The following is a 27965-nucleotide window of genomic DNA, read 5'->3' as shown; positions in this document are numbered from 1 at the left end:
GCCGAGAGCGCTCATGCGCTGCTTCCTGGACTCGGGTAGGCCGCAGTTCGAATCGGCCCGGCGTCTTAACCACGGAGGCCGGTGTGGCGGCCAGCCTGATGTGGTTTTTAGGCGGTTTTCCACATCCCACTAGGTGAACACCGGGCTGGTCCCAACGTCCCGCCTCAGTTACACGGCTCGCAGACATCTGAACACGTTCGCACTATTCCATGGATTACACTAGACACAGGCACCTGGGGTACACTAATTCCGTCCCGGGGGGGGGGGGGGGGGGTACGGGGTGGAAGGGCATCCGGCCACCCCTTCCATTAGCCTTGCCACATGCGATTAACCATGCCGACCCTGCGCCATTGCGGGAAAAAGGCACAAGCAAAAGAAAGAAAGTTGACGTTTTTATCTGTCATTTCTTTATTACCGACTCTGTCACAACGCAGTTTGCGAACAATATCCACATATACCACTGAATGTTCTTGCAAAATTATATCATTGCATGGCAGATAATTCGGGAGATTTGACATCGTATACGTTCATATACGTGAAAAACTGGTTTTTACATAAAGGAATGCAAATTACCCAGACTATATTCATCCAATATTCCATTATGAGAGTAGTTAGCGACTTCCAACAAACATTAAGCATAATTTCAAAGCTTTTTTGGCTTTTCCTCGCTTATATGCTTAACGTCAAATATTTAACACAGTAACTCATTTGTAAAGTAATTGGACGTTTGGCTCTGTTTTATGCATGGGATTTCGGTTCTCTAAAGAATCTGTGGTACTCTGGTATCGACGTAATGGGCTAGAGCCACACACAGTGGCGGCGCATAAAGCTGCGCACAGGCGGCGGTCGCCTGGCTGGGATGAACGAAGCGGTCTGCGCCCGCTGCGGCACGGCCGGGGGCCAACCCACTGCACGGCGGCAGTCGCAGGGTGCGCGCGCCGGCTGCTCTGCAGGCCTTTCCAAACAATGTCAAACAAACTATTCAGTGAAAAAAAAAATACTTCTTCACGCCTTATACCCTTATGGCTTCATGGAGAAATACCCGTCTTTCCGTTAATGGTCATAGTTACTATGATTTTCCGAAATTAAATGACACAGCTCACAATATTTGAATAGTTTGCAGTGCAAAATAGGGTGCTATAAGTTTCCATTTGGTGCACATCGGGTCATTCATTGTTGCATGTGAAATGCAGCCAACATGCTGAATATTTATTTTCACCTGGGAAGAGCTCTAGCCGGCCGAAGTGGCCGAGTGGTTCTAGGCGCTACAGTCTGGAACTGTGCGACTGCTACTGTCGCAGGTTCGAATGCTGCCTCTGGCATGGATGTGTGTGATGTCCTTAGTTTAGTTAGGTTTAAGTAGTTCTAAGTTCTAGGGGACTGATGACCCCTGAAGTTAAGTTCCATAGTGCTCAGAGCCATTATCAACCATTTTTTGAAGAGCTCTGCGTCTCTAATCTCAAGAAAACTGATCGTGTTGAGCTGGTGCATATGTTCGTAGTGTTTTTCCATAATAAATACCACAGACACACATATCGGAGAATTTGGTCATGAATAATGTATTCTCCTTCACTATTTACAACAGTCTGTCAAAGCTCCGGTAACCACTCGATTCCACGTAGTTTTTATCAGTAGAGGAAGTCCCTTGAGGACTGTTCGAGCGCAAAAGGTGCAAATCAGAGGGCACAAGATCAGGTGAATATGATGACTGCCGGATTATTTCCCAACCCAGCTCCCGTATAGTGTTTTTTGTCAGTCTAGCAGAATGTGGGCGGGTGTTATTGTGCAGTAGCGTCACTTCACACAGTCTCCCTGACCGTTGCTCTTGCACTGCGTCCGCGAGATGTCTCAGTGGTTGACAGTAAATGTCAGCAGCGATGGTTACACCTCGGGGAAGTAATTCGTAGTGCACCACGCCCTCGTTATTCCACCAGATGCATAACATTACCTTCTGTGGATACGCTCAGGTCTTTGTACTGGAAGTTGCTGCTTTGTTTGGGCTCAACCATTCCTTTCTTTTCCTTACGTTAGCACGGAGACACCATTTCCCGCAGCCAGTAACGATGTTGTTGTTGTTGTGATCTTCAGTCCTGAGACTGGTTTGATGCAGCTCTCCATGCTACTCTATCCTGTGCAAGCTTCTTCATCTCCCAGTATCTACTGCAACCTACATCCTTCTGAATCTGCTTAGTGTATTCATCTCTTGGTCTCCCTCTACGATTTTTACCCTCCACACTGCCCTCCAATGCTAAATTTGTGATCCCTTGATGCCTCAAAACATGTCCTACCAACCGATCCCTTCTTCTAGTCAAGTTGTGCCACAAACTTCTCTTCTCCTCAATCCTATTCAATACTTCCTCATTAGTTACGTGATCTACCCACCTTATCTTCAGCATTCTTCTGTAGCACCACATTTCGAAAGCTTCTATTCTCTTCTTGTCCAAACTAGTTATCGTCCATGTTTCACTTCCATACATGGCTACACTCCATACAAATACTTTCAGAAACGACTTCCTGACACTTAAATCCATACTCGATGTTAACAAATTCCTCTTCTTGAGAAACGCTTTCCTTGCCATTGCCAGTCTACATTTTATATCCTCTCTACTTCGACCATCATCGGTTATTTTACTCCCTAAATAGCAAAACTCCTTTACTACTTTAAGTGTCTCATTTCCTAATCTAATTTCCTCAGCATCACCCGACTTAATTTGACTACATTCCATTATCCTCGTTTTGCTTTTGTTGATGTTCATCTTATATCCTCCTTTCAAGACACTGTCCATTCCGTTCAACTGCTCTTCCAAGTCCTTTGCTGTCTCTGACAGAATTACAATGTCATCGGCGAACCTCAAAGTTTTTACTTCTTCTCCATGAATTTTAATACCTACTCCGAATTTTTCTTTTGTTTCCTTTACTGCTTGCTCAATATACAGATTGAATAACATCGGGGAGAGGCTACAACCCTGTCTTACTCCTTTCCCAACCACTGCTTCCCTTTCATGCCCCTCGACTCTTATAACTGCCATCTGGTTTCTGTACAAACTGTAAATAGCCTTTCGCTCCCTGTATTTTACCCCTGCCACCTTCAAAATTTGAAAGAGAGTATTCCAGTTAACATTGTCAAAAGCTTTCTCTAAGTCTACAAATGCTAGAAACGTAGGTTTGCCTTTTCTTAATCTTTCTTCCAAGATAAGTCGTAAGGTCAGTATTGCCTCACGTGTTCCAACATTTCTACGGAATCCAAACTGATCTTCCCCGAGGTCGGCTTCTACCAGTTTTTCCATTCGTCTGTAAAGAATTCGCGTTAGTATTTTGCAGCTGTGACTTATTAAACTGATAGTTCGGTAATTTTCACATCTGTCAACACCTGCTTTCTTTGGGATTGGAATTATTATATTCTTCTTGAAGTCTGAGGGTATTTCGCCTGTCTCATACATCGTGCTCACCAGATGGTAGAGTTTTGTCATGACTGGCTCTCCCGAGGCCATCAGTAGTTCAAATGGAATGTTGTCTACTCCCGGGGCCTTGTTTCGACTCAGGTCTTTCAGTGCTCTGTCAAACTCTTCACGCAGTATCGTATCTCCCATTTCGTCTTCATCTACATCCTCTTCCATTTCCATAATATTGTCCTCAAGTACATCGCCCTTATATAGCCCCTCTATATACTCCTTCCACCTTTCTGCCTTCCCTTCTTTGCTTAGAACTGGGTTGCATCTGAGCTCTTGATATTCATACAAGTGGTTCTCTTCTCTCCAAAGGTCTCTTTAATTTTCCTGTAGGCAGTATCTATCTTACCCCTAGTGAGACAAGCCTCTACATCCTTGCATTTGTCCTCTAGCCATCCCTGCTTAGCCAGTTTGCACTTCCTGTCGATATCATTTTTGAGACGTCTGTATTCCTTTTTGCCTGCTTCATTTACTGCATTTTTGTATTTTCTCCTTTCATCAATTAAATTCAATATTTCTTCTGTTACCCAAGGATTTCTACTAGCCCTCGTCTTTTTACCTACTTGATCCTCTGCTGCCTTCACTACTTCATCCCCCAGAGCTACCCATTCTTCTTCTACTGTATTTCTTTCCCCCATTCCTGTCAATTGTTCCCTTATGCTCTCCCTGAAACTCTCTACAACCTCTGGTTCTTTCAGTTTATCCAGGTCCCATCTCCTTAAATTGCCACCTTTTTGCAGTTTCTTCAGTTTCAATCTGCAGTTCATAACCAATAGATTGTGGTCAGAATCCACATCTGCCCCTGGAAATGTCTTACAATTTAAAACCTGGTTCCTAAATCTCTGTCTTACCATTATATAATCTATCTGATACCTACTAGTATCTCCAGGATTCTTCCAGGTATACAACCTTCTTATATGATTCTTGAACCAAGTGTTGGCTATGATTAAGTTATGCTCTGTGCAAAATTCTACAAGGCGGCTTCCTCTTTCATTCCTTCCCCCCAATCCATATTCACCTACTATGTTTCCTTCTCTCCCTTTTCCTACTGACGAATTCCAGTCACCCATGACTATTAAATTTTCGTCTCCTTTCACTACCTGAATAATTTCTTTTATCTCGTCATACATTTCATCTATTTCTTCATCATCTGCAGAGGTAGTTGGCATATAAACTTGTACTACTGTAGTAGGCATGGGCTTTGTGTCTATCTTGGCCACAATAATGCGTTCACTATGCTGTTTGTAGTAGCTAACCCGCACTCCTATTTTTTTATTCATTATTAAACCTACTCCTGCATTACCCCTATTTGATTTTGTATTTATAACCCTGTAATCACCTGGCCAAAAGTCTTGTTCCTCCTGCCACCGAACTTCACTAATTCCCACTATATCTAACTTTAACCTATCCATTTCCCTTTTTAAATTTTCTAACCTACCTGCCCGATTAAGGGATCTGACATTCCACGCTCCGATCCGTAGAACGCGTTTTCTTTCTCCTGATAACGACGTCCTCCTGAGTAGTCCCCGCCCGGAGATCCGAATGGGGGACTATTTTACCTCCGGAATATTTTACCCAAGAGGACGCCATCATCATTTAACCATACAGTAGAGCTGCATGTCCTCGGGAAAAATTACGGCTGTAGTTTCCCCTTGCTTTCAGCCGTTCGCAGTACCAGCACAGCAAGGCCGTTTTGGTTAATGTTACAAGGCCAGATCAGTCAATCATCCAGACTGTTGCCCCTGCAACTACTGAAAAGGCTGCTGCCCCTCTTCAGGAACCACATGTTTGTCTGGCCTCCTAACAGATACCCCTCCGTTGTGGTTGCACCTACGTTACGGCCATCTGTATCGCTGAGGCACGCAAGCCTCCCCACCAGCGGCAAGGTCCATGGTTCATGGGGGGGCCAGTAACGATACAGAACGGAAAGGGTCGGCGCTGTTGACGAGCCAATTGATGACAAGCAAGCAGAGTTTCACATTTGGCCACCTGCTGATTTCTGTGAGTTTGGCTTAGAGCATACGTAACCTATACACCCGAATTTTTAAACCTCCCCAATGCATGCAAGTGTCGCATGATGGTGGAATGTTTACAGTGAAAGGTCTCTGCTGGATTCCTTTCATGTTAATTTCTTAAATCTTTTGTCATTTACGGCATAAATTCCTCTTCTAAATTTACTGTGGCGTTTCTGACTATCTGGGAGGAGACTGAGTAGTGGAACATGTTACTTTTACACATAAACAAGAACGATCTGTCACACTACTACACTTTAAAACACAGTTTATATGTAATTCATGTCACACAGTCTCACACGGAACCTACATCCGCTTTCTTTTATATACTGTATATGATAAGGTACTGTCATTCCCCTTTCCTTCTGTGTGAGAGGATGAATGAGCAAATGTATTTCTAGTTGCGGGCTTGAGGGTAGCAGACAAGCCTGTCTGCTAGAGAACAGTAGGACCAACGTCGGAACAGGTAGCTACGCTTTCTAAAAGCAAAGAGGTTTCTATCCTTAGTATGGTCCTGTCCCTCCCTTGTCATGTTGGTATAGGAAGCTGCCCCTCTGGCCACTTCCGTTTGTATTTGTGAGCCACCCTCAGGAAGGGACCAGGCGAGCGTCTGAAGTGGTAAGATCTCCGGCTAAGCGCGTGTCTGCTAAGTCCGTAGGACAATGGATTTCTTAAGTTCAGCCTAACTGAAAATTTAATCATCTTTATTTCAGGTTTAGCTCTAAAATATCTAACGTTATCTTAAATTGCAACGCAGTGTATTTCCAGTGTGAAGTTCAGAATATCTTCCAGTAGTTACTTTGTCACTACTTTGTGAGTAAAGTGGAACCACGTGTTGATCAGTAACTCTAACTAAAATCATCAATCTTAAATGCGAATGTGCGTGAGATTATAACGTCTCGTCTTGACAATATTTTTCAATATAGCAACTTTTCTTTATGTTCAACCCACGTGGGGTGTACTTTGTGAGACCAGTACCACGTGCTTATACAATTGTTTGACCCATCAGGTTAATAGTAAGACGTTAGTAACCAGTTCGAGGTTTCTCTTTTGTAAATTGCTTTTCGATCTAATTTATTTTAATTATCAAAATTACTGTGGAGTTACACTCTTTGTGTAAACCAAGTTGACCACGTGAAGCATGTGGTGTAATCATCAAAGTAGCCCTCAGCTATTCTTTTCGGGAAGATTTCACAGAGAGTTAGTATGAATTTAGTATACCAGTGTGTGGTAATTACATGACGGACAGGATCGCGCTACGAACGTAACTTCTTTGGGTGAAAATTGAATCGGTTGGTTGTGGTTAATTTCCTCTTGCATATGTTTCAACGTTCTTCGTGTGTTATTTTATGAATGCAGTGTTGTATGTAGTCTCCCAATCTTGGCTCCCTATTTGATGTGTTCCGTAAGATTACAAACTCACATTTACACAATCCTAAATAAGGCACCAGTTTAGTTATGACTCAAGTTTAATATGCTGAAATTTCAATGATCAATGTTAAAATAAATTTCCAAATATAAACTGATTTATTTCTTTTTATTTCAATTCTCTTTTATATATATCACCGGTTGTCGTATGACTATTAAAAGATTATAATTAATGTTAGTCTTGTTTGGAAATTTGTTAAGCTAGACTGGATACCTGGTGAAACAGTTGCGCAGTAATGCAAGGTTAACTTCCCCAGACAGCTCACAGCTTTTAACCCGCTTTTATTGTCTATCAGTAGCGCTTTCATAGCAAATTAAAGCAACAACGTTACAACAGTTCACCACATTTGCCACTCCTGGAATACACTCACGTGGATCGTTGTAGATTAATGCGTTTAAATCATCTTCATCAAACCGCGAAGGTCTTTGTGAATGTGGTGAGTCACTAATATCAAAACGGTCCTGCTTAAAATGACAAAACGATAGTGTTGCCACGCTCTGTCCAATTGCACCATCCTCATACAAGACGCAAATGTTTGTTGCTGTCTCCGCTGCTGTCAGTATGTCGGAAACGTTCCGATTTCTCCACTTGGTACTCCATTTTCTAACGTCCACAGCTCCACTCACGATCTCCAGATGACAAATGACAGTATGTGCAGTCACACAGCAACAGTGAACTGCAAATAAAAAGTGGCGGTCTATAAATAAACCCATAGCAACTGGAATAGCAACATGCAAAACAAAACCGCTACGAAATTATATGCCAGTCTAATACGTAGCGCACTCACGTCTCCCCTGAGTGCGCAGACTATACAGCGAGAGTGGTCTAGCCGTAACACCGCACTCACTCCGCAGTAATCTCTCTGAACTGGCACGCAGCTGTGGCTGGACCGACAATCCGGATGTGTTTAAGTATGTAAACGACTCTTAATAACTTGTATTCTGATTAGCGTTCGGTAACTACTAAGCTATAAGTGTCTGGAGCAGTAGTACGCACTACCCGAGCACAAGGTACAGTCGAAATTTCTGGAAGAGGTAATAGGGTTTCTCTGGCGTCGTAATGGTGCCGATCTCGTTTTACACACACGTCTACCACATGAGTTACCTGAAATTTATTGTTATCGTCTTACTTTGCTCCTATCCAGAGGTGCCTCTTATCCTCGTAGCGCTCTGAAATTCTTTGTGGACAAGCCCTGTTAGACGCTGCGATTAACTAGAAAGATTCTTAGGAGGAGCAGCTTGTTAGCGGAAGAACTGACGTACAATACGCTTGGTTGACTCATCCATGGGTACTCATCAACTACGCGCGATTGTTGTAGAACAACTAAGGACTCTGACAAGGTTCAAAGGAGAACTGTGTAGTTTGCGATAAGTCTGAAACGACAGTGCACTTCCATAATAAATGCATCATACAGCACGTCATTGAGCACTTTTACTAGGTTGTTGCAAGGTTATCAACAATTCTTAGCTGTGAAAAAAATTAATTTGTTATGAATAACATCTAGGAATGAAATCTAGATACCTCTATTAAGATTTTCCAAAAACAGTGAAAGAAAAGTATTTTTTGTACAAATCGTACTGTTTGTTTCTCGCAATATGTCCTTTGAAACGTACACGTTTTTGTACACATTCCAGTGATTATACAGGGTGTCCCAGCTATCTTGTCCACCCAAAATATCTCTGGAACAATAACAGCTATTGGAAAAAGACTTTCATCAGTATCAATGTAGGGCTGGGGCCCATTAATGTACATATTTGGAAACATTCTAAAACGAAAGCATATGTGTTTTTTAGCACAAACTTATGTTTTTTTAAATGGACCTCCTATATTTTTTCTTCAGTAATCCATAGCATGACAAAGCACATACACAATGGCGTTGATTGCATCGCAATATTCCCATTACATCCCGAGATATTGAGACGTGAAGTTGACGCATGAAACACCCGACATGCGCTGCCAGGCGTGAACCCCATGCTGCCCGTAATCGCGATGTGATTGACATGTGTAATCACACATCCATACTTATCAAGAGGTCCGAAACGAATAATACGGTCTGCTGCCATCAACTCTCATAAGCACATAATGGTTTCCCTCTTGCACATTTTACGTATCTACGTACACAATATGAACCAGTACCGATCGGTGTACACCCGTCAGGTTGTCTTATTTATCCCGCACACCCAAAATAAGGTTTATCTAATGCGTTATATGACCCATTGTTCCTGTCGCGCAGGGCCTGGCTCTACCTAGTCAAGTGTTCAACGTAGTTCCCACTACTGCCACAGTTACCACTTCGCCTTGTTCATGATTTGCGACCCATGCAAACTCCTGTACTCCACCACCCTCCGAGCATCCCATTTGTTGTTGCTTTGGCGTGCAGTACACCGCTTGCCAGTGTAGTCGTGCATCAGAGTAATCTAGTGACGGCACGGAGGTAGTACACATTGTGAATAAACGTTGTGTTGTGGAACTTATACTGTACAGTATAATGTACACACATGAAGATATGGTAGAAATGCTGCTGATCTATGGAGAATGTACGTTGACGGGAAATGCGTTATGAGATTGCTTGTTTGTTGATAGTACTGTTAGCGAACATTATGATTATTAAGTTAATATGTCTGTTTTCTACCCTACTCTACATACCTACATACCTGTTGTAGGTGGACGAAATGCTGTTCAGGCAGAACGACTGTACAGAAGACGATTCCCTGATAAACCATCGCCTTTGCGCCGGATGTTTGGTCGTCTCACATCTCGTCTACGTGAAACGGGAAGCTTAAATCCAAGACCTCGACAGATGAACGTGCTGAAGTTGCTGTGCTCGCTACCATAGCTGTGAATCCTCAAATCAGCACACGTCAAATTGAACGTGAAGTTGGTGAGTCGAAATCAAGTGCACAGCGTATTCTTAAACGTCATAAATTCCATCGTTACCATGTTCATTTACACCAGGATCTTCATGGAAATGACTTCCGCAATAGGGTAACATTTTGTCGGTGGGCTCAGCAAAAACTTCTGACTAATCAAAGTTTTTTTGCAGATGTTCTCTTTACCGACGAGGCATCATTCTCCAACAAAGGAATTGTCAATATGAGGAATATGCTTTATTGGTCCGCAGACAATCCAAAATGGCTCCGTCAGGTAGAGCATCAACGTCCGTGGAAAGTTAATGTTTGGTGTGGGATTATTGGAGATACCATTATCGGACCTTTCTTTATAAATGGCATCCAAAATGTCAGACAATACTCAAGATTTATACAACACAATCTTCCTGTTCTCTTGGACACCGTACCTCTGAACCGGAGAATGGTCATGTGGTATCAGCATGACGGATGCGCTGCGCATAACGCCCTACGAGCACGACGACTTCTGAACCGTAAGTTCCCTGGTAGGTGGATTGGACGAGGTGGCCCAGTTAGGTGGCCTGGCCGATCTCCGGACCTTACACCGCTGGATTAATTTCTTTGGGGAGCAGTGAAGGATGCTGTTTACCAACATGAACCAACAACACCAGAGGACATGAAGCAACGCATTATTGATGCTTGTACAGCCATCAAAGAGGAAACAGTAGCACGAAGTAGGGCATCCTTCATCCGCAGAGTGACCCTATGTATGCAAGCCAATGGGCATCTCTTTGAGCATGAGATGTGAACGCTGTGTTTAGTATGTAGTGCTGGTATCACAATGGAAGTTTCTACAAAGGGCCATTTTACCCAGTGGCGTTAAGAAACATTTGTTTGCAACAATTTGTCATTTAACGAATTAGATAAACATAACATTGATAATTATGTGATAATAAAACTAATTGGTTAAACATGTTTACATTCATGTTCTATGTCCTACCTGAACTTCCCAAATCAAAACATTTTCACCTAAACAACGGTAAAACTTTTAGTCCACTTGCTCGTTTCACTAAAACCATCAACATGAATTTTACTATTACGAGTGAATGATTAACTGTCACTTGCGCTAGATCTACAGTAAAGTAAAGTTTTAACGTTGAACGGCATTACCTTTTTAGTAACGGATTAACGATAAGCGAAGTTAACTTTGTGACTAACGTTGCTGTACACAGATATGTTACAGAACCGCATCACCCCTAGCCTATGGAATAAATACCTGCTGGAATGTACGACGTTAATCCAGGATGGCAGCAGACCGTATTATTCGTTTCGGACCTCTTGATAAGTATGGAAGTGTGATTACGCATGTCAATCACATTGCCATTACGGGCAGCATGGGGTTCACGCCTGAGCCTCAGGAGATGCGCTAGCAGCGCATGTCGGGTGTTTCATGCGTCAACTTCGCGTCTTAATATGACGGGATGTAATGGGAATATTGCGGTGCAATCAACGCCATTGTGTATGTGCTTTGTCGTGCTATGGATTGCTGAAGAAAAAATATAGGAGGTCCATTTAAAAAAACATAAGTTTGTGCTAAAAAACACATATGCTTTAGTTTTAGAATGTTTCCAAATATGTACATTAATGGGCCCCAGCCCTAGATTGATACCGGTGAAAGTCTTTTTCCAATAGCTGTTATTGTTCCAGAGATATTTTGGGTGGACAAGATAGCTGGGACACCCTGTATAATCATTTTTCCAACGTTTGTCCTTTTTGATTAATCGTACGGACGTAATGCATTTTCTGACGCTGGTGTAGTCGATAAAAAGTACTCCAGTCACGTGAAGACTTGTGATCCACCTTCGTGGAGTGCCGAGCTGCGGCTGTCGCTACACCCAAATGGCCGTGGAGAGCCGAGAGGAACAGCTGTTCTGCCGGTGACGCTGCGATAGCGCGCCGTACAACACTAGCGCTTTTGCATCAGATCCAGTTACTCATGAACGAAGTTTAAAAACTTTTTCGAAACTTCAGCTATAATTTCAACGCTGTAATGTACGATATAAAACGTAACAAATGATTAGTTACACACAATCACATTTTTTCAGTACCACATTCGTCATTTAAGTGCGTGTGCCTGACTGAAGGCTTATCTTGAAATTTCGGAATGACCATGACGAAATATGATAAGGTAAGGTGTTCGCTACGAAGCTGTTACCTTATCACATGTTTTAAAAAATCCGATATTTTCACCGAAAATTTCTTTCAAAATTTTGCGACGTCAAAAATGGCGCGCAATGAATAACGGTGAGCTTCTTCGTATGAGAAAGAAAGCATTTATTAAACAACTAACTTCAGTAACAGATATGGCACAAAAAAATGCTTTTAGAACAATGAAACCGGACAGGCCAATGTCTCGCTACCGGATCCGTTGCCTAGCGGTAACGTGCCAGAAGTCTACACAGAGGCCACAGCACAAAGTAGTTAGCCTTAACGGTGGAAATCGTAGCCTTTGTGTCAAACGTTATGGCAGCATGAAAGCTGGCAGAATTTTGTTGCTGTAAGTGCAACAAGGGACTAGTAGTTCCGTATCTAACTTACAGAAAATCGCTCAGTGCGGTCTCAGGCACGTTGCCACGGTTCGCGCTGCTCGCCCCCGTCGGAGATTAGGGTCGTCCCTCGGGCATAGGCGTGTGTGTTGTCCTTGGCGTAAATTAGTGGAAGTTAGTTTAAGTAGTGTGCAAATCTAGGGACCGATGACCTCAGCTGTTTGGTCCCACAGGAACTTACCACCAATTCTAGAAAATCGGGACTTAGGGGCTGGAGATTTAAGAAATCATTCGGTAAGTATTTCCTTGTAATAAGTTATGAAAAAAGCTGATGCAGTGGTATAATTACACTACCTGACCAAAGTACCGGGACACTTATTAGGGGCCGGCCGGAGTGGCCGTGCGGTTCTAGGCGCTACAGTCTGGAGCCGAGCTGCCGCTACCGTGGCAGGTTCGTATCCTGCCTCGGGCATGGATGTGAGTGATGTCCTTAGGTTAGTTAGGTTTAATTAGTTCTAAGTTCTAGGCGACTGATGACCTAAGAAGATAAGTCGCATAGTGCTCAGAGCCATTTGAACCATTTGAACTTATTAGGGGACCATTAATATAGCGCGTTCATGAGACGGCCTGAACTTTGCTGGTAACACTTCCAGTGACGTGTCTGAGTTTCTCTGGAGGAATGGCAGCCCATACTCCCTCAAGGCCGGCCGCGGTGGTCTAGCGGTTCAGGCGCTGTTCCGGAACCGCGCGACTGCTACGGTCGCAGGTTCGAATCCTGCCTCGGGCATGGATGTGTGTGATGTCCTTAGGTTAGTTAGGTTTAAGTAGTTCTAAGTTCTAGGGGACTGATGACCACAGAAGTTAAGTCCCATAGTGCTCAGAGCCATTTGAACCATTTTCTCCCTCAAGGGCCGAAACCAAAGAACGTAGTCATATTGGAAACTGGGGTTTGAAGCTACGTGTTCGTTCTAAACTCAACCCTTTCATGGGGTTCAGGTCGGGACTCTGGGCAGGCCAGTCTATTTCAGGAACGCTGTTGTCAACAAACCATTGCCTCTCAGGCACTGACTTACGACATTGTGCATCGTCACGCTGATACAGTCATACTTTTCAAACCGATCGATCCCTTACAGTACGCAGTACACTAAAATATGTTCATACCATTGGGCATTTACCGTTGAGGGCAACAAAAGGGAACCCCCCCCCCATAGCTAACACCACCTCCTTCGTACTTCACTGTTGGCACTAACGTGATGGCTGGTAACGTTCTCCAGATGTCTCTTATTCCCGACATACTGTCGGTGGAACAGCGACCAATGCAATACTGGAAACGTGTATGTTTTAATATACAAGAAACTACGTGTATGTTTTAATATACAAGAAACTATCAGAATTGATTGCGGTAATGAAACCAACCTTTTCCTAGGTTTCAGCCCAAATAATTGAGCCTTCTTTAGAAGATATACCTGAATCTACAATTTGTCTAAGAGGGCATGCTCTAGAAAACATGCTCTCTTAGACATATTATAAATTCAGGTATATCTTCTGTAGAGGGCTCAATTATTTGGGCTGAAACCTAGGAAAAGGTTGGTTTCACTACCGCAATCGAGGCTGATAGTTTCTTATATATTAGATTATCACGAGTGCTGACTGTGCTGCAATGTTGAAAGTACAAAAGTATATGTTTTAGTCTATAGTCGCAATTTATTTATTTTGCCGACTACCGGTTTCGGTACACAGTACCATCTTCAGGCCATCCTATGGTCAAAAAATTCAATTACATACACTGAAGCGCCAAAGAAACTGGTATGGGCAGTCGGCGCACGAGCGATCGGACACAGCATGTCCGAGGTACCGATGAAGTGGGGATTTTCCTGTACGACCATTTCAAAAGTGAAGCATATCAGGAATCGGATAAAACATCAAATCTCCGACATCGCTGCGACCGGAAAAAGATCCTGCAAGAACGAAACGAACGAGGACTGAAGAGAATCGTTCAACGTGTCAGAAATGCAACCCTTCCGCAAATTGCTGCAGGTTTCAATGCTGGGACATAAAACAATGTCAGGTTGCAAACCATTAAAAGAAAAATCATCGATATGGGCTATCTCACCTCAAGGACCACTCGTGTACCGTTAATGACTGCACGACACAAAGCATTACGCCTCGTCTGGGACCGTCACACCGACGTTGGACTGTTGATGACTGCAAACATGTTGCCTTGTCGGACGAGTCTCATTTCAAATTGCAGCGACCGGATGGACATGTATGTGTATACAGACAACCTCATGAATACATGGACCCTGCATATCAGCAGGGGACTGTTCAAGCCGGTGGAGGCTCCGAAATAGTGTGGGGGGTGCGCAATTGGAGTGATGTGGGACCCATGATACGTCTAGATACACAGATGACACGTACGTAAGCATAAGCATCCTGTCTCATCACCTGCACCCATTCATGTCCGTTGTGCATTGCGATAGACTTGGGCAGTTCCAGCAGGACAATGCGACACCCCAGACGTCCAGAATTACTACATAGTGGCTGCAGGAACACTCTTCTGAGTTTAAACACGTCCGCTGGCCACCAAACTTCCCAGATATGTACACCATTGAGCATATCTGGAATGACTTGCAACGTGCTGTTCAGAAGAGATGTCCACAACGGATTACGGATTTATGGCGAGCCCTGGAGGATCCATGCAGGCAGTTCCATCCAGCACTACGACATTAACCGAGTGCATGCCCCGTCGTGTTGCGACACTTCTGCGTTCTCACAGGGGCCCTACACGTAATTAGGCAGGTGTACCAGTTTCTTCTTTTCTCCCCAGGGACTCACACCTAGTGAGCACGTAGCTGGCAGCCACGGGGCCCGAGCTGAGTCCTGGCATTGCTTCCACTTACGTATGTCAGGCTCCTCACTTTTATCTTTCCTTTCGGGCGACACTCCGCCAACTCTTGTTATTCTCCGGTCCGGATGCTATTAGGTTTCGAGGGCTAGGGTTCTTTCACTTTCCAACTTATACTTCTCATGCAGCGTCTGACCCGGAGCAGGCGGCTGCGAAAAGCGTCTCTATCCAATGTTAGGAGTGGCCTCCAGAACTGCGGCAGGCAACGAAATACCACCGCAGATTATCTTCCCTGCATAATGCAGTCTCCATATTATGCACAAAAATGGCTTCCTCTCACGTTTAATCAGTATCCGTAGCTAAAATAGCCCCCATTCTGATCTCCGGCGGGGACAACTTGAAAGGAAACAAAAAATCAAAACGAGAATTGGTACGTGGCATGTTAGAATTATGCTACAAGCAGAAAAACTAGAAAACTTTAAAAGAGAGATGGGAAAGGATCATACGGTCATCGTAGGATTTGCTGAGGTAAGATGGAATGGATGTGAGAGTTATAGTCAGATGAATATGTATTGTACTACTTAGGAGGAGAACTAAAAGTAATGAATGGGCCAGGAATGAGTATGACAAAGGAATTGACTAAATGTGTAGAATATGTGGACTATGCGACAAAGGAATTGACTAAATGTGTAGAATATGTGGACTATGCAAATGACCGGGTTATTGGTGTAAGGCTGAAAGGAGCACAAAAAGATTTACTGGTTGTCTAGTTGTATATGCCAACTTCAGAACATGATGACCAAATTGTAGAGGAAACGTACAATGTAACAGAGAGAATAAAGGACGAAAATAAAAACGTTGCAAAGTAGTAATGGGAGGCTGGAACGCCATTGTGGAAAAAGGGAAAGATGGAAACATAGTAGGCAGCCATAGTCTTGGAAAGAGAAATGATTGAGGTGGATGGCTAACTGACTTCTGCAGGGAAATGCAGCTGATAGCGGCAAACACATGGTTCAAGGAGGCTCTACACATGGAAATCACCAGGGGATAAATACAGAAACCAAATCGATTTTATACTGGCAGAAGAAAGATACAGGAATGGAATCAAGAAGGTGCACACATTACCAGGTGCAGATATTAATAGCGACCACAACTTACTTATGGCAGAAATAGAAATAAGAATGAAAAACTGAAGAAGGCGACCATGGTGAAGAAGTAGGATCTAGGGAAGATAAGATCCAACAAAGAAAAAATTACAGAAATTCGGTCACTTGAGTTTCTAAACACATTACGAGACAAAGAACAACCTGATAATGTCAACGAGTACTGGAATATGCTGAAATAAGGAATCATTAAAGCAGGACAGCAAAATATAGGATATGTAAAACGGAAAAGAGCAAAAAAAAAAAAAAACCATGGGTCAAACAAGTAATGATTTCCAAGATGGAGTGTAGAAGAAAATTTAAAAACAAGAACACTGAATGTGCAAGAAAGATATACCGAAGGTTAAATAATGAACTGCGAAGAGAAACAGAGCAGGCTAGGAAAAAATGGCTAAAAGAGGAGGGTGGGTTACGTTCCTCCACTGCAGACCGTCAGTGCACAGTATTACTGTTCGGTTTTGGAGCATCACCTGCGACCAGCTTTGCGAAAGAAGCGGCCACACGTTCTGCGCAACCCACCCATCATTTTGCACGACAATATGCGGGCGCATACAGCGCAAGCTGTGGCTGCTCTGTTCGGTCGCTGGGACTGGGAAGTACTGTACCATTCACCATACTCCCCGGACTTAAGTCCTTGTGACTTTGATTTGATTCGGAAGATGAAGGAACCACTTCGTGGCATTCGCTTCAGAACTGTTACAGAGATTCGACAGGCAGCAGATCGCTCCATTCGCACCATCAACAGAACAGGCTCTGTTAACGGTATACTACGTCTTCCACATCGCTGGCTACGGGTTGTACACAACGCTGGTGACTACTTTGAAGGACAGTAACAGGTGCAAACATGTAACTCTTTAGTATCGGTTGTGAATAAATACACTCCTGGAAATGGAAAAAAGAACACATTGCCACCGGTGTGTCAGACCCACCATACTTGCTCCGGACACTGCGAGAGGGCTGTACAAGCAATGATCACACGCACGGCACAGCGGACACACCAGGAACCGCGGTGTTAGCCGTCGAATGGCGCTAGCTGCGCAGCATTTGTGCACCGCCGCCGTCAGTGTCAGCCAGTTTGCCGTGGCATACGGAGCTCCATCACAGTCTTTAACACTGGTAGCATGCCGCGACAGCGTGGACGTGAACCGTATGTGCAGTTGACGGACTTTGAGCGAGGGCGTATAGTGGGCATGCGGGAGGCCGGGTGGACGTACCGCCGAATTGCTCAACACGTGGGGCGTGAGGTCTCCACAGTACATCGATGTTGTCGCCAGTGGTCGGCGGAAGGTGCACGTGCCCGTCGACCTGGGACCGGACCGCAGCGACGCACGGATGCACGCCAAGACCGTAGGATCCTACGCAGTGCCGTAGGGGACCGCACCGCCACTTCCCAGCAAATTAGGGACACTGTTGCTCCTGGGGTATTGGCGAGGACCATTCGCAACCGTCTCCATGAAGCTGGGCTACGGTCCCGCACACCGTTAGGCCGTCTTCCGCTCACGCCCCAACATCGTGCAGCCCGCCTCCAGTGGTGTCGCGACAGGCGTGAATGGAGGGACGAATGGAGACGTGTCGTCTTCAGCGATGAGAGTCGCTTCTGCCTTGGTGCCAATGATGGTCGTATGCGTGTTTGGCGCCGTGCAGGTGAGCGCCACAATCAGGACTGCATACGACCGAGGCACACAGGGCCAACACCCGGCATCATGGTGTGGGGAGCGATCTCCTACACTGGCCGTACACCTCTGGTGATCGTCGAGGGGACACTGAATGGTGCACGGTACATCCAAACCGTCATCGAACCCATCGTTCTACCATTCCTAGACCGGCAAGGGAACTTGCTGTTCCAACAGGACAATGCACGTCCGCATGTATCGCGTGCCACCCAACGTGCTCTAGAAGGTGTAAGTCAACTACCCTGGCCAGCAAGATCTCCGGATCTGTCCCCCATTGAGCATGTTTGGGACTGGATGAAGCGTCGTCTCACGCGGTCTGCACGTCCAGCACGAACGCTGGTCCAACTGAGGCGCCAGGTGGAAATGGCATGGCAAGCCGTTCCACAGGACTACATCCAGCATCTCTACGATCGTCTCCATGGGAGAATAGCAGCCTGCATTGCTGCGAAAGGTGGATATACACTGTACTAGTGCCGACATTGTGCATGCTCTGTTGCCTGTGTCTATGTGCCTGTGGTTCTGTCAGTGTGATCACGTGATGTATCTGACCCCAGGAATGTGTCAATAAAGTTTCCCCTTCCTGGGACAATGAATTCACGGTGTTCTTATTTCAATTTCCAGGAGAGTAGTTGCTACTGTTTAAGTTCCAACCCTCGTAAATTGCGACCATAGACTAAAACACATACTTCTCTTGGTATTCGCCAAACTCGAACCCTTCCATCAGACTACCACAGGGTCTAGCGCAATTCCTCACTCCATATTACTCGCGTCCAGTCACCCACTGACCAGAGGCGTCGCTCCTTACTCCACCTCAAGCGTCACTTAATATCGACTACAGAAATGTGTGGCTTATGAAGAGGTGCTCGACCACTGTAGCCCGTTCTTCTTGACTCCCTACGAACAGCCACTGTGCTGGCTGCAATTCTGGTGGCAGTTTGGAACTGACGAATGATTCGTTCCGCTGACTGTATGTGATGTTTTAAAACCACCCTTCGCGTCGCTCGACGGACCCTTTCTGTCAGTGCATGAGATCTGTCCGGTCTTGGTTTGTCTGTGGCTGTTCTGTCGCATTTTCGCTTCGGAACCACATAATCAACAGTCGATGTGAGTACGTGTTGTAACGTCTCTGAGGGACTTGTTGCTCAGGTGTCGTCCAATGACTAGTTCACGTTCGGAGTCACTGAGATTTCCTGATCGACCCACTGTGCTGTCACTGCCTCCCTACTGACAACACGATACTGCGCGCCTCCTTTTAAGATGGCGGTCCGCCTCTCATAACATCTAATCATCAATTCCGCATTACATAGGAGTATTTTAATTACTGATTCCGCAGTCGGAATTCACGCGTGTCATCGTCCTTAGCTGCAATTCTGTTCACGTATCAGACACTGTCACAGCTACACAGCGCGTAGTTAGCGGAATTCGTGCTTATTTCCAAATTTGTGGAAACATAATAGATCGCCGGGACGACAATACATCGAACGTTGATGCCGATCATCGTTCTAATTCTTAACAGACCGGGGTATTCATTCTTATATGCATCTTTCTACATGTGCAGTATGAACAAAGCCTACAATATTTGAAAAAAAAAGTGAAATCGTATTTTGTATTAGTATTCCTTATATCTATCAGACATTACGTCGTCTACAAAAGAATCTTAACAGAAAGAGACGCACATTAAAGAGATAAGTACGAAAAAACACATTAATAATACAGAATTCTATGCTTTGTGTTTCTTAAAAACGCTAATCGAACTTTGGAACTTAAAAGCCATTGATGGTTTGTCGTCTTAGCGTAATTATGTAATATACATAACTAGCATGTATCGTCCTTCAAATTGCTTGTATTTACTGTGCTCAGAAAGAGATTTATACTATGTAAATTATTTGCCACTCATATTTGCAGTGACTGAATGAATTGAGAACGTAGACTTGCGTCGTACGACATCTGCAAATCGGCTTGCTCCCGCGTTCCGTTTGTCACCACAAACGAAAGCTCGAAGTTGGGAGTTGTAAGGGACAGACCCGGTCATGGAATCTACACTACTAAACCGCTGTCCCAGTTCATGGTTCATGGTTCATGATTTACTCACCCAGTAACAGGTTACCTGTCCAGCGGCTAGGGACAGCTGAAATTTTGTTCTCAGTATTTCATATATTTATTGACCGAATTGAAAATGCTGTCGTGATATACTCAGGAAGATGTATAATTTTACGTTAAAGGTTTAGCACAATAAGACAGTTATTACAGAGAGAAACTGTTTATATGCAGTCAGGTTTTGTAACTTAAGGCGCATCAATAGCTGAGAGTGAATTCAACCAGTGTTTAAGAATGAGATCGTTTAGCGATTTGCAACAAACGCCCTAACAGATTATTCCGAGCCTGCACGAAACTTTTCCTCGCAAACAGCTCCCACAAAGTGACGGAAGAAATTTTTCCGCTTACCATACTTCCACTGTTCATGCCTTAAATCTGCAGCATCAGTCATAATATTTTAATTTATTACTTCTTCACTACCGACTCTATTCGCAACACAGTTTGCAGATACTATCAACACATTGCACTGAACGTGCCTGCAAAATTTTATCACAGTACGACACGTAGTTCCGAGGATGCGACTTTTCATTCACTGGAGTCGGATTATTTAAGGCATCGGGGGTGGAGTGTTACTGATGGAAGTAGTAATCGGCACGCCTTGAGAAGTGGTACGCAGTCAAAGGCCTTAGGTGTGAGTGAATTTGAAACACTGTTCAGAAAATAATAATATCACAATGGAATCCACGCAGCTGAGCGTTTTCGAAACGTACAGTAGCAGCGTGCGTTGATCTGCCGCTTTAATTCATCTGCTGACTGCGACTCCCTGGCACACTGGTACGCCGTGTATAGCCAATCTTCACGATTGCTTCTGGCCAACGGTACCACCCGGCCCGAATTCTGTTCATACGTCTGCAACGCGCCACTTACGGATGACCGATTTATTTCTTGTGGGAGTTGAATTATGCATCCCACGGCAGAATGGTTTTGAGGGCGCTCATTAACGAACAAGAATAAAGTTCTGTCGCCTTACTGTATGAGCAGGTCGCGTATGGATGTTGATACTAACTAGCATTCACAAACTAGCTTCGTGCCCTGTCACTGTTTATAGTAACGCCTGCGTTCATGCGTAGTGCGTCACCGGTGTCTAATACTGCCCTTAGTGATCCAAACATACAAAAAGGAAGGGGAAGGCACCGCTACTCATATTTGTTTTTGTGTACTAACATATACTAAGGTGTGGATTGTTACTTCTCTGTGGAATCCTGTTCCTGACTGTTTGGAGTATGTTAATTTAATGTGCCTGGAAGGTATTTGTTCCTTGCGTACTGTGTTGGTTCAGTTTAAAGTCAAAATATGCCCCTTGTAGCTTCCAGATGCGTATCGTGTCTTGTCTGTTATTGTACAGGGTGTCCCACTTATCTTGACCACCCTAAATAACTGTTCGTCCAGATGCAAATTACAAAATGTTTCAATCAGTCAGCATGATTGCCTTCGTTGTAGCTTAGTTTTTTACAAAGATATGAACAGCGGGATGACTTTTTTAAACGGCACCCTGTATTTTTTATTCGGTATTTCATTTCCTCTCCTGAAGACCCATTCAAAAATGTATCGCAGGGTTCCATGCACTGAAACACAACGTTATTACTTACATAACACAGCACTGACTTTGAGCTCGGGATCACAAACTCGTCCACTTGCTGGAGTTGTCAGAAAACAAATGAAACCCAAGTAAAAACATAACACAAAACTGACTTTGACTCTCCTGTACCATTGCCCAGGAGTAGAACATTCAAAGGTGCTCAAAGTGACGACCCTGGACACCGATACACTGGTGCACTCGTTGAATGAAAGAATTATTTACTGCTTCCAGTGCTGCCTGCTGAAGAGAATTAGAAGCAAGCTCAATACGTTCCTACATGTCCTCCGGAGTTGGAATATCGCGATAGACAACTTCTTTAATGCATCCCCAAAGAAAAACGTCCAGTGGATTTAAATGAGGCGACCTAGTCATACCGTTGTTCATATCTTTGCAAAAAACAAAGCTACGACGAAGGCAAACATGCTGATTGATGTCTCCCTGAGCATTTGCTTGAAACATTTTGTAATTTGGTTCTGGACAAACAGTTATGTAGGGTGGACAAGATAAATGGGACATCCTGTATTTCGCTGTACTGGACAGAAAGTAGTGGTTAATAATTTCTTTATATGTTCCATATATTCTGTGGCGTGTGGCCTGATATTCTTACCTGTATACTTTTTGGGGGTAATTATTGATAAAACGGGCGATGGAGCTCCAATCAATATTTTGCGGATACTGAAGTAAATGTTACTGAGATTATTAAGGAAATCCCTCGTCCTGATTTCATATACGAGAAGAGTCATATGTTGTCTCTGATGGCTTGTGAAATAAAATTGATTTTGACTTACGTGACTGAATTGAATCGTAAGCTACATTCGCACCCCTGTCCGATGTTTCTATTAACGCGCTTCACTGGTTACCGCCATTGACGCGTTCGAAGAAGTCATCTAGGGACTTTCATGTATGTTTGCGTGCTGTATCACTGTCATGTGACAACAGCTCGGTGAAACTTGGACCATACATAGAAAGAGCTGCTACAACGTAGTGCAGAAGTTAATCGAAAGAAATACGCAAAGAGACGAACAAGAATGGCCCTTTTATCCAAAGACAGTAACTGCACTCAACTCACTGCTAGTCGTAATGGTCTCTTGGACATTACAGAAGGCGGGATGTGGTTCTTAATAGGGTGTATGATCAGCACGGACGACAATCCACGCTCTACAGTGTAGTCCCACCCTGGCCACAACGTTGGTAATACGGATGGGCAAACTGAACCACGTAACTGTTTCGAAACAAATGAAACAGTACAATGTAATGTTTCGATACGCTGTTTCGAAACAGTGAAACAGTTTGTGTTTTGTTATCTAATAAACCTACACATTTTATCATCTTGACTGTCTGCTGTATAAGTATGTCGACAAACACAAATGAGGTGCGAGAGCGCTAATCATATCGCAGAAAGTATGAAATTATCACTTAGGCGTCATGGCAGTTTCGTATTTCTGCAGCAAATGCGCTGCTTTGGTGTCGTGTCACTTTCATACTTTTCAATTGGCTGAGGACAGCCATAGCTGAAGGCAGAAGAGCCACCACGGACGGAACTGGAGGTGGGAGCAAACTGCAGAAACAACGGATATGCTACTGGGATTCCCACATTCCGTTAGTATGGGTAATATACCCATCCTGCTAATTTCCATGCACACAAAGGGAATCATTGAGGATAATAGGCAAAGTGACTATAGACTCACAAATAACGCCAAATAATTCGAATAAATAACAAAATATAACAGAAAAAAATTTTGTCTTTCAAGGTGTTTCGAACCTTACTATAAATTCACCACGCTTCCTAGTCCTTCCCCTTCACCATTACACTATCAGTGATATGTCAAACAGATTGCTTGCAATTATATCTACATCAAATTTATGTATATGTCTAATAACTGTCACTCTCCGCCTTTTTTTATTGAAAATGTTGTAGGCTTACTTACGTTTCTTAATATGATTACTGTACATGAAGAGAGAAGCGTATGTTATCAAAAAGTGTAATTTAACTGAATGATTTTCACATATTTATTATTTTGAATGTGAATAGTATGTGTTGTTTTATTGCTTGGTTAGTGTTTATAAAGCAGATGTTACGCCATTTCGGAATATGACAGTCAGCTAGAAACGAAGCTTTATTTTCGGATATCTTAAGCTTCATGCTATTGCTTATCAAAAAGATTTCGACACTCTTGAAAGTGTTTCATGAAGTGGTATGTTAAATGTGTTTCAGTACCTGTGCCGAGCCCGAATCTCGTCCGATACAGAGAGGAATGAAACATCACTGTTTCGATACAATTAGTCCGTTCCAAGCACAGGTGGACTGAAACAGCCTTATTTTGAAACAATGATACAGTTTCTGTGTCTGGCTCGAGACCGAATCTGGTTCAGTTATCCGAGACAGGGGTGGAATGAAACACCACTGTTTCGAAACAGTGAACTGTAGCCGTTCCGAAACACTGAAACAGTTCCACGTATCGATACACTGTATCGAAACATCGAAACAGTGACCAAGTCTAGTTGGTAAGGAGTTCTTGCGGCAGGGCGCTACATTCCTCCACGAACACGGCAGACAGCTATTACCTGGTCGTTGACGCATGTGGATGCGATGTAGTACGTCTGCTCCATGGCATTTACCTCGAGGAAACGGGCTGGCCAGTCCACTTGCCGAAAATCCTCGCGTTCCGGCAGTTCCTCCACCAGCGCTGTCCGATGAGGTCGGGAATTTCGCCCATAAAACAGGGCCGAATGCACGTGCGAAAAGACGCACGTGGAGAAAGAGTAGTGCGTCACGGCGACGTCGACCGATGAGCGCACCGTACTGTAAGATTTGGAGGTCAATACACCCGTGCAACATCATGTCTACCCACACCGTTACACCTGGACCACCGAAACGACGACGTTCGACAATGCTGGACGTACCATCATATGGCGAGAGATGGGAACACGTGACGAAGCCGGGAACATTGTCGAACACGATTGTTGTGGTGGTCCAGACGTCACGGTGTGCTGACGCATATTGTTGCCTGGGCGTACTGACCCCCAAATTCTTGAGCACGAACACTGACCTATCAACGTCCCTGTCACGCTGTACTCCTTCAAGTGACCGTGTTTTCAGGGATGCATTCGACCCTGCAATGCGCGACCGAGTCGAAGAGCGCAGGCGGAGGAGTTCCTGCACCGAGAGGATTTTCGGCGAGTGGACTGGCCTGCCAATTATCCGACTTAATCGGACACGTGTGGAATGCGTTGAGCGGACGTACTACACTACTGCGCATTAAAATTGTCACACCAATAAGAAATGCAAATGATAAAGGGTATTCATTAGACAAATATATTATACTAGAACTGACATCTGATTACATTTTCACGCAATTTGGGTGCATAGATCCTGAGAAATGAGTACCCACAACAACCACCTCTGGCCGTGATAACGGCATTGAAACGCCTGGGCATTAAATCAAACAGAGCTTGGATGGCGTGTACAGGTACAGCTGCCCATCCAGCTTCAACACGATACCACAGTTCATCAAGAGTAGTGACTGGCACATTGTGACGAGCCAGTTGCTCCGCCACCATTGACCAGACGTTTTTAATTGGTGAGAGATCTGGGGAATGTGCTGGTCAGGGCAGCAAGCGAACATTTTCTCTATCCATAAAGGCCCGTACAGGACCTGCAATGTGCGGTCGTGCATTATACTGCTGAAATGTAGGGTTTCGCAGGGATCGAATGAAGGGTAGAGCCACGGATCGTAACACATCTGAAATGTAACCAATGGCATCCCATACCATGACGCCGGGTGATACGCTAATATGGCGATGACGAATACACGCTTCCAAAGTGCGATCACCGCGATGTCGCCAAACACGGATGCGACCATCATGATGCTGTAAACAGAACCTCGATTCATCCGAAAAAATGACGTTTAGCCATTCGTGCACCCAGGTTCGTCGTTGAGTACACTATCGCAGGCGCTCCTGTATGTGATGCAGCAGCAAGGGTAACTGCTGCCATGGTCTCCGAGCTGATTGTCCGTGCTGCTGCAAACGTCGTCGAACTGTTCCTGCTGTTGGTTGTTGTCTTGCAAACGTCCCCATCTGCTGACTCACGGATCGAGACGTGGTTGCACGATCCGTTACAGCCATGCGGATAAGATGCCTGTGATCTCGACTGGTAGTGATACGAGGCCGTTGGGATCCAGCACGGCGTTCCGTATTGCCCTCCTGAAGCCACCGATTCCATATTCTGCTAACAGTCATTGGATCTCGACCAACGCGAGCAGCAATGTCGCGATACGATAAACCACAATCGCGATAGGCTGCAATCCGATCTTTATCAAAGTCGGAAAATTGATGGTACGCATTTCTCCTCCTTACACGAGGCATCACAACAACGATTCACCAGTCAACGCCGGTCAACTGCTGTTTGTGTATGAGAAATCGGTTGTAAACTTTCCTCATGTCAGCACGTTGTACGTGTCGCCACCGACGGCAACCTTGTGTGAATGCTCTGAAAAGCTGATCATTTGCATATCACAGCATCTTCTTCCTGTCGGTTGAATTTCGCGTCTCTAGCACGTCGTCTTCGTGGTGTAGCAATTTTAAAGGCCAGTAGTGTACATCGCGTCCACGTGCTCCAACGACCATGCAATAGCTGGTGAAGGAATGGAGCGCCTTACCACAACAACAGCTTACTAATCTTTGTCAGCAGCAGGGGAGCACGTTCAGAGCTTGCATTGTTGTCCGTGGTGATCACAAACCCTTATAAGCACCGTGTGCAACCTTTTGTAATGCTCAGCAGACGATCGTAAAATGTGTTGACTTGAGTGAAATTGTTGTCTTTGAACAAAAGGGTCATTTCTGTTCGTTGCATTGCGTATTTCTTTCAGTTGCCTTCCGAGTTATACTGTAGCGGCTCTTTATATGTATGGTCCAAGTTTCATTGTTACTTGGCGGAAACACATCAAAAATGATTCAAATGGCTCTGAGCACTGTGGGACTTAACGTCTGAGGTCATCAGTCCCCTAGAACTTGGAACTACTTAAACCTAACTAACCTAAGGACATCACACAAATGCATGCCCGGCAGGATTCGAACCTGCAACCGTAGCAGTCGCGCGGTTCCAGACTGAAGCGCCTTGAACCGCTCGGCCACCCCCGGCCGGCCAGAAACACATCATTCGAGAGTTAGTTTAGTTGTGAAGTGTTGCACACAAGTGTGTTTAGAACTGTTACGAGTCCCCGACAGTAGGGGCGACTGGGGTACCGCGTAAGGCTTTCGCAGAACGCGCCGCATCACAGGTACAAATCGGGGCATCCCGCTAAAACCGAGACACCTGGCAGGGGACTCACCACAGGGCGTCGACCGGTGCGAACGCCTGCTGCCAGAGGCCCCGGCCGTGCGCGCAGACCGCCGCCGCCTGCAGCAGCGCCACAGCCGCCACCAGAGATGCTGGTCCTCGCGCCGCCGCCATCGCAGTGGCGCGCCAGACGCCGCTAGCGTCCGCAGACCAGAGGGATTACTCACCGGCGCGCCGCAGCTGCGCGTCTGCGGCCGCAGACTGTCGCGATTAATCCGCTCACACCTTCGACTCGTTGACACACTCAGCCAGGGTCTGCTTGTCCACGTGCGACAGCACTTCAGGGCATAATTGAAGAGGGATGTTCAATAAGCTGTGCCAGACGTTTTTTTCTGAAAGCAGGTTGGTTTTATACAGGATTCTTATTCACGATATTATTCCCTGCTCATTTGGCTATAGAACCCTGTTTTTCCACATAATCTCCACTCACTGCGACGCCCTTACACCACCCACTGGGAGGGTCTGTATGCCGACATCGGTCGACATCGGAGCCAACGTCTTCCTGCATCATCCACGTACTGCTTCCAGTGGAGTGTGTCCTTCATTGGGCGAAACAGATACAAGCCGGAAGCTACGAGATCTGGCCTGTGGGACGGATGAGGAAGAACAACGCAGTGAAGTTTTGTGAGCTCCTCTCGTATGCGAAGGCTTCTGTGTGGAGTTGTTTTGTCACGAAGGAGAAGTTTGCATTTTTGTGGTGACGAACACGCTGATGTATTTCTTCATGAGGATAGAACACCCCTTTGAGTTCACCAGCTCGTAGACGAGTGTGTTAGTGCTACCAACGGAGACGTCCAATTGAGCAGCGAGGTTTTTGATTGCGATCCGTCGGTCAACTCGAACGAGAGTGTTCGCATATTCCGACATTGCAGGCGTCACATCTGTGTGCAGGCGGCGGGCACGCTGGAGATTGGACAGATCAGCGTAACGTTGTTGCGACGATGACAGACGCCTCACCGAAAGGCTCACCCTGCTATCGTTCATT

General features: G+C 45.0%; 1 protein-coding gene across 1 annotated transcript in view; it reads right to left on the bottom strand.

The window, feature by feature from the left end:
• LOC126095357 (uncharacterized) overlaps window positions 1-27094 on the bottom strand; it is a 191615-nt gene extending 164521 nt beyond the window's left edge. Inside the window, exon 1 of the mRNA XM_049910164.1 lies at window positions 26973-27094. Within this exon, the coding sequence (XP_049766121.1) occupies window positions 26973-27094 (122 nt within the window). The remainder of the gene's footprint in view (window positions 1-26972) is intronic.
• Window positions 27095-27965: the final 871 nt, after the last annotated feature.

This window comes from Schistocerca cancellata, chromosome 8 (genome assembly GCF_023864275.1).
Source record: "Schistocerca cancellata isolate TAMUIC-IGC-003103 chromosome 8, iqSchCanc2.1, whole genome shotgun sequence".
Lineage (NCBI taxonomy): Eukaryota > Metazoa > Arthropoda > Insecta > Orthoptera > Acrididae > Schistocerca > Schistocerca cancellata.
Note: the sequence above shows the minus strand (reverse complement) of the source record. Positions and strands in the feature narration are given on the sequence as shown.